We start from the raw sequence: 19609 nt of genomic DNA on the forward strand, positions 1-19609 counted from the left end.
AGCAGTAACGGAAGAGAGCCCAAAAGCAAAAAGTCAGCATGCTTCTACTCCTCGGCTGAGCCAAGGAACACAGTCTGACCAATCAACAATCAAATGTCGGTTATACAGTTTAACTTTATATTATGCTACATAGGAAATATAATCGATCTGTATCTACTTAGGGTTATACACACTGCTCATTATCTTGTTATATGCTGTAGCAACAGCTAATAGTACTAGATATAGCTTCAGACTTTGAAATAAGATAGGGCTAATGTAGCAAATTGTTAAGCCAATGAAACCAAATTGCTGATTTTGTAATTTAAAACTCGTAAGCGTTACTCTCTAGCATTATGGTAAACCTAATTAGAGCTAGAGAAAATTGTTTAACTCCATAATACTATGTTCAACTAACACAAAATAGGAATAGCAAAGAGTAATGGCAATGAGTAACGGCAATGCGTAATGGCAATGCGTAACGGCAAAGAGTAACGGCAAAGAGTAATGACAAAGAGTAATGACAAAGAGTTCAAATATTACCCTATTGCAATGTGGCATTCTTGTATTCTGTACTACCATTTGTTCTGTTGCAAAAGACTATGAAGAAATGGCCGTCCTTCCAAAAGGCCTCACTTGACATTCATCATTCGTCTGATTGACCTACACTCCTACTGTCACGGTTCACCAAGGCATAGGGCGCCAGTTGGGTATTATGAATTAAACTCAATCTAGAGAAGAAAGGAAAGAGAAGAGGAGCACTCGAGCAGTGGCTCGATCTATATACAGCTATTGTGGAGTGAATTCTCTTTAGTGAGACCAGTTCTGAGAATTCACTCCACAACTGAAAACTTCGCTCCAACCCCGGAAAGCTCCCCACACCCCTGAACCCCCACTCGAGCTGCAAGGCGCACTTGATATCGTAACACCTACTACAGTACATTTTCTCTATCCTCTTAACAACATGTCAAGCCCAAGCCCATTTACAATGATGAATCAGTCACAATTTGAGCATCTGCTTACCTCTGACACTGAGGATATCAACTCGCCTTTCGAGCCAGCACTTATCTTCTCCCAAGATGATGTACTGAGTGGAATTGAAGCTCCTCTTGATGAACTTCTTGAAAAACTACCCAAGTCTCCTAATAATCGATATGTTATGTTATATGGAAGGAGGATACCGCTAACGAATGGCATCAATGGTGGACTGCGAAGATTTCAAACAACATCAATCGAGAGATATTCCGACATATGGTTTGGACAAGGTCGAAGAGGTCCTTAATATGGACTCAATTCTACCAAGGAGCTGAGGTCCGAACTGGCAATCCTAAGGTACTATGTCAGTTGTGTTTGAGGGCTTTGCACACCCTAAGCTTCAACAAGGTGGGAGTAGCACATCTACTTTAACCCGACACACCAAATCTGGCGCTTGTAGTAGAAAGGATGGATCGCAAACTCATTTACACTTAGTAAGCTATCTATCCAGTGGTCTAGAGTAACGTTCTAGAGTAACGCTAATGACCTTCTTTAGCTGCCGCGTGCGCATTTGGAAAGGAATACCATACAGCCTTTCACACATACAGCATGGCGAGAGCAGTTGATTATAGCCATAATTTCATCAAGCCTCCCTTTTCGAATAGTGGAGAACAAGGAGGTGCGAAAGGTTCTAAACATGTTGAAACCCGACCTGGAAATTCCACACCGGACAGTTATACGCAAAGAATTAACAATGCAATTTAACAACGTCATGGAGAAGCTACTATTGGATTTACCGCCTATGGCAAAGGTTTCAATTGCCCTTGATGGATGGCAAAGTCTGTTCAAATTAGCGTTCTTAGCAATTACTGTGTATTATATCACTGACGATTGGCAATGGAGAGAGGTGAGCAGATTATAACTTATATAATAATATATTAACTTACTAACATACATCTTATAGTGTCTTATTGGTTTCGAGCCAATGACTGGAGTCCATTCAGGACAAAATATGGCAGCTGTTGTACACAATGTACTGGAACAATTCAATATTACGGGACGACTTTTTTGCATGACAACTGATAATGCATCAAACAATGGAACAATGTGCAAGGAACTTGAGAGCTACATGAGAAGTACTACACAAGAAGTAGAGTGGAGTAGTGATGCAACAAAAATACCATGCATGGCGCATGTTATACAGCTAGTTGTAAAAGCTATGCTAAAGGCCTTCAATGTCGACATAGCTGAAGAAGTTATAGATGTTACTGGTGTTTCAATTACTGATGATACGACAGTCACATCAGCTATTAGAAAGGTTAGTCCATGATAGTAACACTTGATAGTAACGCCAACTAACGTCAAATACACAGATATGCACTCTTAGCAATCTTGTGAGCAGGTCTGCAAAGAAAACTGAATTATTGCTCCAGAAGCAATCTGATATAGAAGCAAAGAGACGACTGCAGCTAAAACGGGATTGTTACGGCTATAGTAACATGATGTCATGGTTACAGGGCCAGGGCCTAGTAACGTGACGTGTGAGTCACAGTGGGAAGCGGGGTAGGCTGCCATGTGACGGGGCTAATGGATAGTTGCAGAAACTAGTGGATATTGGATAGTTGAGCTATCCACGAACTATCCTGAATATCTAGCTATCCGCCAACTATCCAGATTACCCATGAGGCACGACACCACTATATAAGTAGATAGTATTTCCTTAGATAGGAGCTTCGTGCTCAACTCAATACAGTATTTGTTATATACTAGTAACGTGTTACTTGAAGCCTTTGTGTCTGATCCCCTGCCTCCTCTGATAAGTCAACCTTTACGCAAGAGAACCTCTGTGTCTTCTATCGTTTAGAAGTCAGCGTTACAGGGATATTGATATATGCTGGAATTCTACATATGACATGATAGTCTGAGCGATAAGACTACGCATCCCAATTAAAAGTTGGCTTGAGGAACAGATTATTAAGGAGCCTCATCTTGATCAATTCGCATTATCACGACTGGAAAAAACTAAAATACTTAGTCGCTCTTCTGCGGCCCTTTGCAGAATTTACTCATCTTATTGGAAACACGAAAGACACTACAATCAACCATACATGGAATGTATACAATACATTATTTGACCATCTTGATGATATCAATCAAAAGCTATATAACAAGGATACAGCATCTAATCCTTGGGTAGACGAGTTTACTGCTGCTATTACTGCAGGTGTTGCAAAGTTAAGGCACTATTACACTGAAACTGGTGGTCCTGTTGAACAGACGTATGCTCTTGCTGCAATTCTTGATCCATCTCAGAAACTGGACATTTTTAACGCTCCTGAATGGGACCGTTCCCACTCAAAGAAGTACCGCCAAATATTCTTAGATTACTGGAAGGCTTACTATCAAAAAGATTTGAGGGACCAGCATGAGGCAGTACCGCCTTGCCCCTATACACCAACAAGTCTTAATGCGGTATTTCGGATGAACCGGCAGCTACATAAAGGGTGGCAGAGCCCATCAAGTACCAGCTATAATGAAGCTGAGCGTTATTTAAATGCGCCAGTGGTTAGTGCTGATGCAGATACTCCAGTGCTCCTAGTGTGGAAGACCTTAGAGCTCTCTTACCCTTCAGTTGCGAAGATGGCAAGGGATATCCTTGCAGTACCAGGTAAGCCCCTACAGTAATGGTTAAGAGTAACGCAAATATCTTACAAATCGCTTTAAACAGCTACTGGTACTGGAGTTGAGCGCATATTTAATATTGCCCGCGATATCCATGAATACCACAGGGCACAAATGAGTATGACTACAGTTTGAGAGTTGATGATTGTTAAACACTATCATAGGTATAAGTGGGAACTTGATAATCATTGGGATAATATAGACCATGTATTTGGCGCTCCTGACCCAGACTCTATAATTGAGGACTCTGATCGACAAGTTGCTATGACGATGGTAATATCATCTGATGAGGATGCTGAACAAGACTTACCAGACCCATCAACGCCACATAGAGCTACACAAGGTCGCAATGGAAGATTGGAAACTCAGAGGAAGCGAAATTTTGGGGTTCTAAATAAGGACCTTCAGAATGATGAAGCCTCCATTGATACTCCTCAACATTCGCAACGACTTAGAAGGTAGAGGAGGGTACTATTCAGATGTGGGTTAGAGTAACGGCTCACAGTAACAGAATATATCACTAATTAGCCTTATATAGCATTTGGAACCAGCTTGAACAATATATTATGTTAACTACTGCAATAGATACCAACCTTTGCGCTAGGTGGTAGGAAGGCTGGCCTCCCAAAGTCGACACAAACCTGTGTGCGATGGTGGTGGTGGTGATGGTAGGGAAGCCACTGTAAGCTGATGCATTCTGAGACATACGGCACTTATAACTCTAATGTAATTACCATAATTTATTATCTATATGATAAATTTATCCTAATTTCTATCAATATACCGTTACTATATACCGTTACTCTTGGTCACAGGACTAACATCGTGATCTACAAGCTAAATATACTAAACTTCAGTTTGGGCTTTTTAAAAAAAAGCTCAGATGGTAAAAAAGCCTAGACTGAACCACGGTCTGGTCTTAACCCTAGAGACTGGACCAAAGTTCAGTCCGGGCTTTGAAAAAAAGGAGGACCGAACCACGGTCCGGTCTTAACCCTAGAGACTGGACTGAAGTTCAGTCTGGGCTTTGAAAAAAAGGAGGACCGAACCACGGTCCGGTCTTAACCCTAGAGACTGGACTGAAGTTCAGTCTGGGCTTTGAAAAAAAGGAGGACCGAACCACAGTCCGGTCTTAACCCTAGAGACTAGACTGAAATTCAGTCCGGGCTTTTTAAAAAAAAGGAGGACCGAACCACGGTCCGGTCTTAAATTTAAGGACTGGAACACTCATATAAGCGGTCCGGTCCAGTCCAGTCCGGTCTTTACGGTCCGGGCTGGCCAGTCTACTTTTGTGATGTAGCTGTTGTTGCTGCTTCTGCTTCTGCTACTTGCGACTGCAACTCCTCAGTTGTGATGTGGAATTGACCCTTCAAAACTGCTCTCTTGCCCTTATTTTGTACTCTGCGCTTCTGAATAATTGAGCGCAAGTTGTCTGTCTCTCTTTGCTGTAGTATGTGGCATGTGTTAAGCTTCTCTGTCTCATCTGCTAACTTGTGGATATATCGCTTTGTAGGAGTGTACAAAACACCTTGATTTAAGGCCTTTGAGAGCATAGAATTCGCTTTTTGGAGGGTATTGAAATCTGGAGGACTGCTGTTCAGAAATACTTTCTCAAAAATGTCATGCTCTGTAGGAGTATGTGGCCGTTCTGTCGCTACATCTGTTGTAGTAATAGGAAGCGTCGCTGCCCGAATGACTGTCTGTGGTTGAAATGACTGTAGCCCACTCCCTCTCCAAGCAGAATTAATATTTAAAATTGAAAAAGCAGCTGCTCTTGCTTGTATGTATGCATCCATCCATTCTGCTTTCTGTATGCGTAGTAGCTGCAGGCGAGAGAGAGCAGTTGTAAGGTGTTTTTTCAGAGGTCCAAAAATTGCAACATCAAGTGGTTAAAGTATATGTGAGGTATGTGGAGGTATTATAAGGAGCGATATTCGATTCTGTATGCAGTGTGATATGAAGTTTCCGCTTATATGGCTATCATGGCCATCGCAAATAAGGAGCCTTTGTTGTAGCTGTCCATTTTGTGTTGCTTTTGCTCTTGTAGAAGGCTCAAAAACGCGTTTTAGCCACTCTAATCCATGAAGATTGCTTGTCCACCCTTTTGTATTTGCAGAGAAGTGCCATTTGCTTATAACCTCCTTTGGAATCCAGCTCTGTAGTATATTCTGTCCCTTGAAGATAATGAGGGGGTCGGTGGTTGTTCCATCCATGCAGATGCACTCAACAGCAGACACCCATTCCTGCCGGCCTGGATGGGCTTGAAAACGCGTCCTAAGGCTTGAATCCACGATAATTCTTGTTGATTGCATTGTTCCAATTGAAAACCCAGTCTCATCCATGTTGTAGGTGTTGTGATTTTCGATTTTTAGCTCTGTTGTGAGGCTCTTGTACGTGTCAAACCACCCCTTCAACATGTGCTTTGTGACCCCATTCATCCTTTGTGCCTCAACTCTGTGTCCTAGCTTAACACGTAGTTGTGGATGCCTTTGAATGAATCGCGGAACCCAGTCTTGCCCAAGTGGTAACCTAGGAATTTGAGCTTGTAGTTGTGGTTGTAATTGTTGAGTTTGTTGTTGTTGTTGTTGTTGTTGTATGCCACGACTTTGGTAAATGCGACACCTATTTGTGCGCACTTCATCAGCTACCTCTCTTAAAATCCAGTGGCTAGGAGCATAGCCACTGCTTGTAAGCTGCTTAATCCACTTTAAAAGGGTCTGTTCTTGATTTTTTGACAGGAGCTGTTGTTGTTGTCGCGCTTCCTTACGTGTTGGTATACCACGTAGGCGTCTCCGCACAGTATCAGGTCGTAGGCTCAATGCAATAGCTGCAGCATTTGCAGATTTAAATTTTTTGGTTTGAATTCCTAGAACTGCTTCAGAAAGTCGCAAATCAAGCTCTTAAGCCTGGTTATTCCTCCGTCTGACCATTCTAATTTTCGATTTTCTGAGCTGGTGGTTTGGTGGTTTGGCCTGGATTTTGGTGGGGTATTTAGAATAGCCGCTTACGCCATGTAGCCGCTTACGCCACGACCTACGTTAGAGGTAGTGTGATTAATGAAGGTGCGCATGTCGGCGTGTTGTAGCATCTGTTCTGGAGCCCATCACTCACCTCCCCTATTCGTTGATCGTTAGCAAAGTTTTATGAGGAGGGAGGGGGGAAGGTTGTGCTGCGTAAGGTAATGTAGGTCATGGCGTAACAGGGGTAATGGCGTAACGGGGGTAGTGGGGTCGGAACCACCCCATCAAACCTACAACCCTATTAACTACTACTACTATGCTAGAATGGTCCGTCAGAAGAGTATAAAGGCTCAAGAACGCGAAATTCAAATTCAAAAAGCTATATTAGCTATTAAATCAAATCAATACAAATCAATATATGCTGCTGCAAAAGCTTTAGGGCTACCAGAGGAGACCCTCCGCTGTCGCATAAATGGAAGGCACACACGTGTAGAAGCACGCCAGCACCAGCAACTCCTATCAAAAACTCAAGAGCAGACCCTCTCAAAGTGGATTAAAGAGCTTACTGGAAGTGGTTAAGCTCCTAGCCATCGGATATTACGTGAGGTTGCAGAGGAAGTCCGGTCAAACAAGTGTCGGGTCTTCCAAACCCAGGTGAGCCGACCTACAGAGTTAGTTGACCAGCTCAGTCAGGTCAACTACCAACCCATCAAACCTGCTATAGACTGGCAGACTCGGCTATTTCTAACTAGTGGCTTGGCAGACCCCATCAAACCAACCGGCTCAGCAGCAGATCCGACCAACCCAGCAGACCCGACCGACTCAGCAGTCCCGACCGACTCAGCAGACCCGACCAACTCAGCAGACCCGACCAACTCAACAGACACAACCTCAAATCCCTAACTTACCTCTTGGGCAAGAGTGGGTGCCACGGTTCATTCAAAGGCATCCTAACTTACGTGTTAAGTTAGGAAGGAGGGTTGAGGCACAAAGGATGAATGGGGTCACAAAGCAGGTGTTGACGGCGTGGTTTGACGCGTACAAGAGCCTCACAACAGAGCTAAAAATCGAAAATCACAACACCTACAATATCGATGAGACTGGATTTTCAATTGGAACAATGCAATCAACAAGAATTATCGTGGATTCTACACTTAGGACGCGTTTTCAGGCACATCCAGGGAGGCAGGAATGGGTTCTGCTGTTGAGTGCATCTGCATGGATGGAACAACCACTGACCCCCTCATTATCTTCAAGGGACAGAATATACTACAGAGCTGGATTCCAAAGGAGGTTATAAGCAAATGGCACTTCTCTGCAAATACAAAAGGGTGGACAAGCAATCTTCATGGATTAGAGTGGCTAAAACGCGTTTTTGAGCCTTCTACAAGAGCAAAAGCAACACTTCCAAATGGACAACTACAACAAAGGCTCCTTATTTGTGATGGCCATGACAGCCATATAAGCGGGAGCTTCATATCACACTGCATACAGAATCGCATATCGCTACTTATACTACCTCCACATACCTCTCATGTGTTACAGCCACTTGATGTTGCAATTTTTGGACCTTTGAAAAAACACCTCACAACAGCCCTCTCGCACCTTAATGAGGCGCAGCTCCTACGCATACAGAAAGCAGAATGGATGGATGCATACATACAAGCAAGAGCAGCTGCATTTTCAAATTCAAATATAACTTCTGCTTGGAGAGGGAGTGGGTTACAGCCATTCCAGCCACAGACAGTCATACGCGCAGCTACACTTCCTACAACAGATGCACCCTTAGAACGGCCAAGGACTCCAACAGAGCATGATATTTTTGAGAAAGTATTTTTGAATAGCAGTCCTCCTCATTTTCAGACACTTCACAAAGCAAATACAGTTCTCTCTTCTACAATAAGTCGTGGCATTCTCAACACTCCTACAAAGCGATATATTCATAAGTTAGCAGATGAGACAGAGAGGCTTAACACACGCCACATACTACAGCAAAGAGAGACGGATAACTTGCGCAACATAATTCAGAAAAGAAGGGAGCAAAAGAAGGGTAAAAGAGCTGTTTTGAAGGGTCAATTCCACATCTCTCCAGAAGAACTCCGGTCGCAAGTAGCAGAAGCAGAAGCAGCAACAGCAACAGCTTCACAGAGGCCTAGAACAACACCACGACTTATAGAGGAAGCTACAATTGAGGAAATAGACAGAGAGGGTGAAGAAGAGATATATGACAGCGATTTAGATGAATTAGCCTAGTAGTAATTGAACAATTTCAATTTTTTAAAGGTGGTAGTGGTTTGATGGGGTGGTTCCGACCCCACTACCCCCGTTACGCCATTACCCCCGTTACGCCATGACCTACGTTACTCCTACAAAGCGATATATCAATAAGTTAGCAGATGAAACAGAGAAACTTAACACACACCACATACTACAGCAAAGAGAGACGGATAACTTGCGCAACATAATTCAGAAAAGAAGGGAGCAAAAGAAGAGTAAAAGAGCTGTTTTGAAGGGTCAATTCCACATCTCTACAGAAGAACTCCGGTCGCAAGTAGCAGAAGCAGAAGCAGCAACAGCAACAGCTTCACAGAGGCCTAAAACAACACCACGACTTATAGAGGAAGCTACAATTGAGGAAATAGACAGAGAGGGTGAAGAAGAGCTATATGATAGCGATTTGGATGAATTGGCACTGTAGTAATTGAATTATTTGCGATTTTCTAACTTGGTGGTTTGGTGGCCGGGACCTGGATTTTGGTGGGGTATCCAGAATCGCCGCTTACGCCATGTCGCCGCTTACGCCACGACTTACGTTACACTAACACGAACAGAGGCACGCCAACAGCAGCAGCTCCTATCAAAAAATCAGGAAAAGACACTTTTAAAGTGGATTAAAGGGCTTACAAGTAACTTATGCCATGACCTAATGTAACGCGTGGCGTAATGGGATGGATGGCGTAACGGGACGCTTTGCCAGAGCCACCCGCACCCCACCAAAATCAAGGTCACATGACCAAAATTAAAACGTTAATAACTTTTGTAATAATGCTTATAACGCTTAATCCTCTTAAACTATTACTCTTTATATCATACTCTAACATGTGTAAAAATGCTAACATAGGTCGTGGTCAGACCGGCTACATGGCCAGACCGGCTATTAGTACCATCACATACAAATTTGTATGTGGAGGTACTTATGCTTGCGAAAATTAGAACCTTAATAACTCCTTTAATAAAAAGGCTAGAGCATATTCCTTGTATATATAGGAACTTTAAATAGTCATCTACTATATCTAAAGACGCTAATAACACTAGTATCTTTTTACATAAGTTACTAAAGGTTTTAACTTTTGCCATATAAATTTTTAGTATGGCAAATCTAAAATTGTTAATAACTACCTAATAAGGCTAGCTTACATGCTAGCGTTTTTAATTATAACGTATAAGTATATAAATTATCTAAGTTTAATAACATTAAGCTCTAGCAAGTCAATTAAAGTAATTATTACAAGTTTGAATTATATATCACGTGATGTGAATTTGCTTGTGAATTTACCTGTAAAATTGAAATAGCCGGTCTGGCCATGTAGCCGGTCTGACCACGATCTACGTTAGTAGTACTAGTTTTGTTTTACAAAAGATATTAAAGCTTATATTTTACTATATAAAATATTTATATGGTAAAAATTAAACTATAAATAACTACTTAATAAGAATAGCTTACACTCTAGCAAATTCGGCTATAAGAAATAAGACTATAAAGAGTAATAGTCTAAGAGGATTAAGCGTTATAAGCATTATTACAAAAGTTATTAATGTTTTAATTTTGGTCATGTGACCTTGATTTTGGTGGGGTGCGGGTGGCTCTGGCAAAGCGTCCCGTTACGCCACGAGTTATGTTAGTCTAAGAGTATTAAGCTCTAGAGCCATTATTACAAAAGTTACTAAGGTTTAAAATATGGTCACATGACCTTGATTTTGGTGGTGTGAGCAGGTAGACCCAGTACACCATAAGACCCGGTACACCACGACCTACATTACAGTTGTTATGGTTGTTATGGTTGTTATGGTTGTTATGGTTGTTACGGTTGTTACGGGTGCAGCCTTAGCCACCAAGGCTACAACCACTAAGCGGACAACTGTATATTACAAGGAATAGCCTCACCTTCCTTCCTTCTTCTTCTTCTTCTCTCTTTAGATTTAATCTAGCTTATTATTCTCCAGACTGGCTTCTTGACCTCTGTGACCATCGTAAATATCCTTAGTACAATCATTCTATAGACTTTATAAGCTCTATATATACCTTGTATATGATTGGCTGAAGTGGTTTCCTATGTGGTCGAACAGGATATAATTTCTGATTTCGTATAGGCAATGAAAGTAAGGTGGTGATAACTTTTCGTAGTATCGAGTATCACTTCGTATAATCATATATAGGGTATGTATGGAAGTAGGTCTACTTCCTAGTTGGTTTGTCTGAGTAGTAGCTCTATTATCCGAAAGGTAGGTCGCTCCTTCTATCGAGGTGTATATATAGGTAGGTCTTGTTCCTACCTACACCTTCTTCAGTCGGACCTCTCGCACATTATTGCTTTAGTCGCCACGTTCAACCTCTATCATCCTTCAGATTCACCTTACGACACCTCAGTTTATCTTCTAATACCTCTATTCGCAATGCCTCCTCCATCAAAGTTCGTCATGGTGCACAATCTTCCCATTCAACACCCTCATCTTCTCAACCCCGCGGCTGAGGCTGAGACACTCAATTCATACAACTCGTTTGTTGGTCTGTTTATCCTTCGTACAATTATCCTTTCTATTCGTACAATCCTAACCTAGGCTTATAGGCTTGACTAAATCCAAGTTGCTCGCCCACCTCACCCATCCTCGTGGTGAGATCGTCAATAAGACTTTCTGCCAACGTTTTGCAACCGGACAATCGACCGTTTTTCCCGACTGTGTCGTCAACCTCAAGGTGTACCCTGCTGGATATTGCACTGCTTGCGCATGGGCGACTGATAACTATAAGTGTCGCGCTGCTTCTTTTGAGGCTCTCGGACCATTCACTGAGCGCACTCGAGCTGCTTATAACGCTGCTCTCACTCAGGCTAAGGCTGGAACCCTCGAACCCCATCACCTCAAGTGCCCTTTTGGGTGTATGCTTGCACTTGAGCATGCAGTCTCTGACTGCCCTCTTGTCTCTCTATCCCATATTCAACATTGTGTTACCGTGGAGTTCGCTCGCTATGAGGCTACCATTGAAAAAAAAGGATGCAGAGATTAAGGAGTTGATGGGTACTAAGGAGCTTTATGAGGCTGAGATTTTCCGCCTTAAGGTCCTCTATCACCAGGCCCTCACTCACGCCTAGTCTTGTTTTTTTTTTCTCTTTTGTATCATTAGACTTCTAGCTTTCATAGCTCAATAAGACTTTATTTTCTCTTTGTTTTTGTGTTTTAATGTTGTTTTCTTGTTGTAAAGACTGAAAATACCAAGGCTTTTGTAGTGAAATAACATATGAAATGTATAGCGAGGTAAGTTGATGTAACCTGCAAGTATGCTTCAGACTATTCTCATACGGTTCGTATGAATGTTTTATCATGTTGTATGGTCACTGTACACCTCTAGGTATGATTGTCCGAACCCTTTCCTAGATTGTATGAAAGGGTTCTTCCACCCCCTTAGTACCACTCTCTAATTTTGAGACGTGGACTAATCCAATCATTTTCATGAACTCTTTATGCTTTTGGCGTGGTAGGGCCTTAGTGAAGCCATCTGCAGGCATTGCCCTCGTAAGAATCCATTTAACATTGACCGTTCCTTTTTGAACTTCTTGCCAAAGCCAACTTTGGTGTATGTCAATGTGTCGCAACTTCGTCATTAGCTTAGGTGCATCTGTGACCATAAGTCGGACTGTTTGCACATTGTTGCACTCTATAGAGGGGTGTTCATATATCTTAAGATTATTTGGTCGAAGACCCGTAACCACCAATATAGTTGAGTTGTCGCGCGCGATAGAGCAAGTAGTTCTGCTTCGGTCGTAGACCTAACAACAGTCCTCTGTTTCGAGCTTTGCCAATCTATAAGAGAGTTGAATAGATGGAATGTGTACCCTTCTGTACTCTGTCGCGTTTCAGTGTCATCTGTGAACGATGCGTCTGATGCAGCTCAGAACACCCCTTCTTCAAACATGTTAATTTCGTTCGTACAATCAACTTTCTGCTTCGGACGATTGTTCTGAGGGTTCTCTCCTCATAACATTCATCTAGTCTGTTTCTATGAGAATTATTCTCATTTGTACGAGAAGATATTAACGTTTCTGTGAGTAGTGCACCCCCTACACCCCCTACATCCGTAGGTATTAAGGCTCATAGCTCTTGTAGGAGGTTTGTATGAACATTCTGTGGGTTCGTACGATCACATGCATAGAGTAATCCATAATCCTTCGTCTGATAGAGGTAGGCGATGCATCGATTTACTGCCTGTTCATGTGTTGGGCTTGGGTTTTGCATGAACTCTGCAAGCTTTTGTGCTGTTCGCGATGCATCTGGTTGAGTAATTATCATAGGATAGATGATCGATCCTATCCGTTGTTGGTAATAATGTATTGTGGCCTTGATGCTTGTTCTACATTCTTCACAAAGTCTTTTACTTCCATAGGTGTATTGACCTTCCGATGGTCCATGACATTGAATTTCTGAGCGATCTTTTCGATGTATTGATCTTGACATGGCCAAACCCATCGTCGCTCTCGGTTTCGGACAATGTGGATTCTGAGGAAGTACTCAAGTTTTCCTAGCTCATGAAGCTCGTATCGCTCATGGAGTGTTTGTCGGAACTCATCATATTCTTTCTGTTTGTCCTTAAAGTATAAGGCATAGATGTCATCTACATAGAATCATACGATGATTCCGTCTCGTATAAAGAGACAAGGCGCATCGCGTGTGCCCTTAAACCCCATTTGTAGGAGTGTCTCTTGTATATGTTGATACCATAGTAATGGTGATCGCTTTAACCCATATAAGGCTTTCCGTAGTTGAAAACAATGAGTTTGAGGTTCATATGAACCTTCTGTCATTCGTACGATTCCTTCTGGAATTGGTATATATACCGTTTCATCCATATCTGCATTCGTAAATGCGCTTACAGCATTGAACTGTCGCACTTCCATGTCGAAGTACGCCATAAGTGCCATTGTGAGTCGGAAGATGCGCGCTGCTAGAGTAGCTGCATAGACCTCATTAAAGTCCGATGAGTGTTGTAAGTCACCTCGGACCACGAGTCAAGCCTTACACTTCACAAAGAAGCCATTTTCATCCGTCTTATATGTATACACCCATTTTATAGGCACGAGTTTTGCAAGGTTTGCTTTTTTCCGAGGTGTTAAAATGAATGTGTCGCGTCGTGCAAGATCATAAAACTCAAGGTTCTTCGCCTCTATAAACTCTTGTCTATATTGATGTGTGTTTAACCCTTTCTCACTTGTAGGTGCGAGGGGTAGGTCCCGTTGATGGACTCATTCTTGTGCTGCATTAAAAGCCGTGTGAAAAGATGAACCTTGTGAGAGGTTATCTAGGGTCACGTGATAGGCTTGCCTTCAGATATTTCCTTCCTGTCGCGGTTGGTACATGATGCTTAATTCATCTATATCATCATCTTCATCCTCATGTTCTGATCGCAGGATAGGTGACAATAGGTCGGGTGTAGGCCATGGTGCACTTCCTTTCGTAGGAACACTAACATCGTTCATACTATCCAGAATAATTATCGTACGATCGTTCTCATGGCTTTGTTCCTTTTGAGGAGTGCCCTGTTCGTTTGTACGAGATGATTGTTCATTTGTACGAAGAGTTGTCTCAGGTCCCTCATTTGTATGGGAATCCGCGCATTGAGTGTTAGGACTTCTCAGACTATCATGAACATTTCTCGGACGATCGTTCCTAGTGTTAGGTTCCTGGTTTTGATCATTCCCATTGTTTGGCCGAAGTGGTATCCTATTTGTCTGAGAAGATATATCCATTTCCTCATAGTCCCTTTGGAGTTCATTGATGTCGTCCCCTTCTACCTCCTTCTCTGGTAATTCTATGAAGATAGGATCAATGTCTTCATGTAGTGATATAGGGTTGTACTCTCTTTTTGAGTCCCATTTCCCTTCTTCATTAAAGGTAACATCGCAGGAGAAGATAACCTTGTTCCATGATGGAATCCATACACGGTAAATGTTCGAGGACTGCCATCCTACTAGAAACCCGATTTCTGCTCGTGGGTTTAGCCTATCAAGCTTCAGTTGGTTGTTGATGCGTGGGTAGGCTAAACAGCCATACTTGTGCATTTGCGTGAGCGGTAGCGGAGTCATCCATTTAAGCCATTCTATAAGCGCTTGATATGGTGACTTCCATTTTAGCCACTCTTGTGGTGATTGTCATACTGACATTTGTTGCACTCAGTTTGCTATCAAACTCAAGAGCAAACTTAGAAATCTCCTCCTCAAACCTACAAGCCACTATACATATTTTGGCTGTCACACCAACAACAAGAGCAATACTACTCAATGGTTGCTACAACCCTCTATGATTCATTACACGTCATTGCTCCTTAGTTACTGGGCCGATATGACCACATAGCATATCTCTACAACCCTCTATGATTCATTACATGACATCACTCCTTAGTTACTGGGCTAATACTACACATGACATATCTCTATCAACTAGAGGCCTAGGAACATGAACGATAGCTCCAAAAGCTTCTACAACCATCTATGATTCATTACACATCATCGCTCCTTAGTTACCCACAAGATTGGTTAAGTTATGACATAATTTGTCTATAGGGGTACTCTGACCTTGGACCTCCTTTCACTTCCTATAGACTAGGAACCTAGGAGATGGTTCTATGGGATTCTCTTACGTCGACTACAGTTACCAAGCCTGGTTAGTCATGGAAAGTCTTGGAAAATGAGAAAACTACACTCCTTTAGCATAAATAGGATTGCCCTTTCCTTAAGAAAGGGTAAGCAGGCAATACAGTAAATTGACTATCACATACTTCCACGTCTTTTCCAAGCTTCCAAGCATTGATCTTGTTACTCCTTGTTTCTGAAAAGTCAGTGAGGTGCTAACCTCTGACTTATCCCTGAGTTCTCAGACTCAACATTTGTTACAACTTGTCTAAACCACTCCACTATATCATACACCTGATTGCTGCGTTGTGGAATAGTCTAAGCTACGACCCTTTGGCTCTTTTTCTAAGACAGTTGTGTTGTCTTAGTAAAATCATCCCTTCCTTGGGTGGCTAGATTCTCACATCTGGTGCACCCACCATTACAGTGATCTGTTAAGGATATAGGACGCGGCCATAGTTAAATTAACTAGTAGAAGCAGAAACAGCAACAGCAACAGCTTCACAGAGGTCTAGAACAATACCACGACTTATTAATGAAGCTACAATTGAGGATATAGATGAAGAGAGTGAAGAAGAGCTATATGATAGCGATTTAGATGAGTTGGCACTGTAGTAATTGAATTATTTGTGATTTTCCAAGTTTGTAGTTTGGTGTTCTTGCTCTGGATTTTGGTGGGGTCAGAAAAGTCACCGCTATGGCCATGGCGCCGCTAACTTAAAGTCTACTGCACCTCCTCTCCTTCTGTACAGCCCAGCCCTTGACTGCAACGTTGAGGATGATCCATGCCATGAGGAAGCTCACGAGACCCATTGTCACGGTGAATACAAACATGGCATCCAGGTTATTATATTCCATCGATACAACTGTATCACGGCTCTGTAATAAATGTTAGGTGTCTCCTAATACAATAACAACAATATAAAGCAGGTTAGAACACCTACACTGGCCATGAATACGAGACCGCAAGCCATAAGGCAGAAAGCTGTGATGAGCTCTGAGGGTGGTCGCGAAGGCAAAAACGACGTTGGTGGTGACAAGTAGAAAATAATATACGTCAACCCTCTAGCAAAGGAAGCGCCCATCAAAAGGGTTCCCCACTGCTTGTGGATCATAGTCGAGACCATCGAGCTTTGGTGGTGAGAGCTCATCATTATCCCCAAGAGGAGCACCATCAATGCCGGAATGGGGTTCATCGAGATCTTGTAGCTTTTGGGGGGCTGCCAGCTTGATTCCTCGTCTTCGCCTTCCATAGATGGGCTGTCGACTGGCCTATTAAGGGAAATTTTCGGAGTGTTGATGTTCAACAGGTTTCGGATTCTGGTCGACTCGATTAACATTCCGCACTTAATCCGTCAGTATCTGAAGGATATTATGCCTATTACTAATTCACTCACCAGTCCTCCCCCAATGAACATTATTGTGATGGAGATGTGTTCCATGTCTTGCGCGCTCCATGCTTCGCCCCATGCATTCAGGTGCTCTAGAAATATATTCGTAGACCCATAGAAGAAAATAAGGAAGCTTTCCACGAATTCTGCGGAGATGGTGTTCGCGTTCTCCGACTTGCCAGTAGTTCTAGGTTTTATATTCCAAGCCTTTCGCTGTTAGCAAGAAAATACATGTCGGAGACAAAATACGCACCCAACCACGGTCTGCAAAGCTTCCGGCCCAGCGGCCTAACGTGAGTATTCCGTACCAGAAGAACACTCCGCCCTTGATGAAATGGGCAAGCCCAGAAAACACATCCCTTCCTCTCTAAGGCCAGTTAGATTTACAACTTATTCGGTGGGCTAGGGGTGCATACAAAAATTCCGGCATATGTCACAGCTCCAGTGGTTATAGCCACAAATCCTTGTATCAATATCGTGCGTGTGATGATAGCCTCGAATATGCGAAGTAAACCAGTCACGCGCGAAGAGATATACAGAGGTACTTTGCCTAAAAGAACAGCACGCAACCTCTTCATCACGAGTACATGTCGGCTTCTCTTTTTTGGACTCGGAGCTAGGTCATCAGCCTCACCCTCGTAATACTTCCGGTTTATACCGTTCATGACATCTCGGTCATCTTCCAATGAGGAAGACGAGTTGCCTCTGAGGGATTCATCGTTCTGTTCCGTTCCATGCCCACTATCGTCCGAGAATCGATATCCTGGGGAATTCTCTGCAGCGTTTGCCCATTGATGCCCCCCCACAGACTGCTGCAAGCTTTGGATAAAGGGTAGTTGTTCCTCGGAGTTTCTGCTCCCTCCTCGCAGCCTAGCAGATGCTGTTATTAGAGCCAGGCATATCTGCGCAACGGTGACCCAAGTGAGCAGCCACCCGATCGTGTGGTGCGCGTTATGGGGGTATAAATCCGGCGTTCTGCTGTTGTAGAGCATCGCCAGTATAACTCCTCCCAAATTTATTATAAAAAAGCCAGATTGGGCTAAGAGGTTCAGTCTGGAGCGGGAAATGGAGAGCATTACAGCTAATTCACGTCAGATATGTTCATTCCTAGGGTTGTCGGAGGTTCACACCAATTGGAAGCACAAAGACCCAAGCAATTGTCATCAGAGCAATGTGAGCGAGGATCAAATGTGAGTATTCTGGGTGTCGGAAGTAACTTGGAGGCACCTCCAGCGTCGCATTAGATGGAGTGGCGCCCAGCGGCACACCAGCGCCAGTGGCCGTCATGCCCATATCCATATGAGTTTCATCCCCGTGTGCAGAGGCCGCTATAGCGAAGAATAGCACCAGCAGAGCCGGGGCTGCCTTGGTAAATTCCGGGCAGGTCCTCATATGTGGCTGTTTGACAGTGTGTATTGTTAGGTTCAAGGGAATGGTGAGTGGTGGTTATCGCTTGTCTGGTGGGTAGGCAAGGACCATATGTCAATTTGTCAATATGTTTTAGGTAGTGTAAGAAGGTGATAAGGTAATAAGACGGTGTTGGATTTCAGTAGTATATTATTGTGAGAGGGAAGTGGATGAGGGAGAAGAGTGAGTGGGGATAGTGAAGGAGGACGGAGGGGTGTTAAAAGAGTCATGAGAAATCGGAAGTTTCGGCGAAGATGGGATGAAGGTCAACAAAGTAAGTGGGAGGGGTGGGGGGTGTGGTGAAGCCAAGGGATTATGTGACGGAGGAAGGAACGGATGAGGGGATTCCAAGTGCATGGCAGTAAGGCGGTAAGAGACTGGGGATTATGAAGGAAAAAGAGGACGATTCCTTGTCGACGGGTGTCCGATGGTGCATTTAGTGATGATGCTATGCCTGGGGATATGTATATCGTACAGGAGCAGTACAGAACAGAACAGAATAGTCACATTACCGAGGGAATGCAACAGTACAGTCTCATACAGAATAGAGTGATGAGGTACATGGAGACAGCTGTATAGTAGTACTGTAGAGTTGTATAGTTGTATGGTTGTACTGTTATAGGTATTAATAGGTATTAGTACGAATGTAAGTTTGTCAACAAAGGGTTTGAGATTCACATATGATAGTCTGACATGGTCTGGCATGGTCTGGCATGGTCTGGCATGGTCTGGCATGGTCTGAAAGGTCTGAAATAGTCTAAATAGTCTTGAAATGGTCTGAAATGGTCTGAAATGGTCTAGAAAGGTGTGTGAAATAGTCTGGAAAGGTGTGAATAGTTCTGAGCAGCTACAGTACGTTCAATTTGATGCTGGTGGTGGTGGTGCGAGGTCCGCAAGTCTGGACTATACCGCAACACTAAAAAATGTGAATCCACACCCGTGCGCGCGTATAGCCATTTATTTACTCAACAGTGGTTGCTTTGTATGCAGACCAAGGGTCCACTTTGTCAAATAAGGTAGGCGACTTACCAGCCCTGGCCTAGTTGTGATGACGGCGATGACGGCGACAACGGCGATAACGGTGATGACGATGATGACGGTGATGACGGCCTTCCGGGGATCCGAGAACCCTGCAAAGGCGGTGAGTGGAGAACAACGGGAAGCACGGGAAGTGAAGGGATCATAGCTCGCTTGGCTTGCGATACCTCACTTGTGATGGCGCGTACACCTCCGACGCCCCCAACTGCCGTTTGCGGGGTTGTAGTGGCCGGTACTGGAGCACCACATGTGGCTGGTATTGGATGACCAAACAGTCCAG

General features: G+C 43.3%; 3 protein-coding genes across 3 annotated transcripts; 2 read left to right on the forward strand and 1 right to left on the reverse strand.

Moving 5' to 3' along the window:
* Positions 1-1963: 1963 nt before the first annotated feature.
* VC83_04624 (uncharacterized protein) lies at positions 1964-3768 on the forward strand (the record flags this gene model as incomplete). The annotated part of the gene is made up of 4 exons (XM_024468253.1): positions 1964-2269; positions 2325-2445; positions 3149-3619; positions 3680-3768. The coding sequence occupies 4 exons, from the start codon at positions 1964-1966 to the stop codon at positions 3766-3768; spliced, it is 987 nt and encodes a 328-aa protein (XP_024322539.1).
* A 7499-nt stretch (positions 3769-11267) lies between these two features.
* Positions 11268-11877, forward strand: VC83_04625 (uncharacterized protein; the record flags this gene model as incomplete). The annotated part of the gene is made up of 2 exons (XM_024468254.1): positions 11268-11379; positions 11441-11877. The coding sequence occupies 2 exons, from the start codon at positions 11268-11270 to the stop codon at positions 11875-11877; spliced, it is 549 nt and encodes a 182-aa protein (XP_024322538.1).
* A 4105-nt stretch (positions 11878-15982) lies between these two features.
* Positions 15983-19007, reverse strand: VC83_04626 (uncharacterized protein). The gene is made up of 7 exons (XM_024468255.1): positions 18970-19007; positions 18015-18904; positions 17301-17965; positions 17138-17251; positions 16891-17091; positions 16438-16839; positions 15983-16372 (listed from the first exon to the last, which is right to left on the reverse strand). Exons 2-7 carry the CDS (start codon positions 18274-18276, stop codon positions 16211-16213), a joined length of 1806 nt encoding a protein of 601 aa, XP_024322541.1. The 5' UTR covers positions 18277-18904; positions 18970-19007; the 3' UTR covers positions 15983-16210.
* Between the last annotated feature and the right edge of the window lie 602 nt (positions 19008-19609).

Source organism: Pseudogymnoascus destructans (genome assembly GCF_001641265.1).
Source record: "Pseudogymnoascus destructans isolate 20631-21 unplaced genomic scaffold scaffold_15, whole genome shotgun sequence".
NCBI classification, from domain to species: domain Eukaryota; kingdom Fungi; phylum Ascomycota; class Leotiomycetes; order Thelebolales; family Thelebolaceae; genus Pseudogymnoascus; species Pseudogymnoascus destructans.

What these genes read in the sequence shown, in the direction of transcription:
- VC83_04626 (XM_024468255.1), bottom strand. Translation starts at nt 18,276, where the DNA reads ATGAGGACCTGCCCGGAATTTACCAAGGCAGCCCCGGCTCTGCTGGTG. An exon ending in TGACATATGCCGGAATTTTT is followed by an intron (nt 17,252 to 17,300) that starts GTATGCACCCCT and finishes AACTGGCCTTAG; the next exon opens with AGAGGAAGGGATGTGTTTTC. An exon ending in TGTTCATTGGGGGAGGACTG is followed by an intron (nt 16,840 to 16,890) that starts GTGAGTGAATTA and finishes TGACGGATTAAG; the next exon opens with TGCGGAATGTTAATCGAGTC.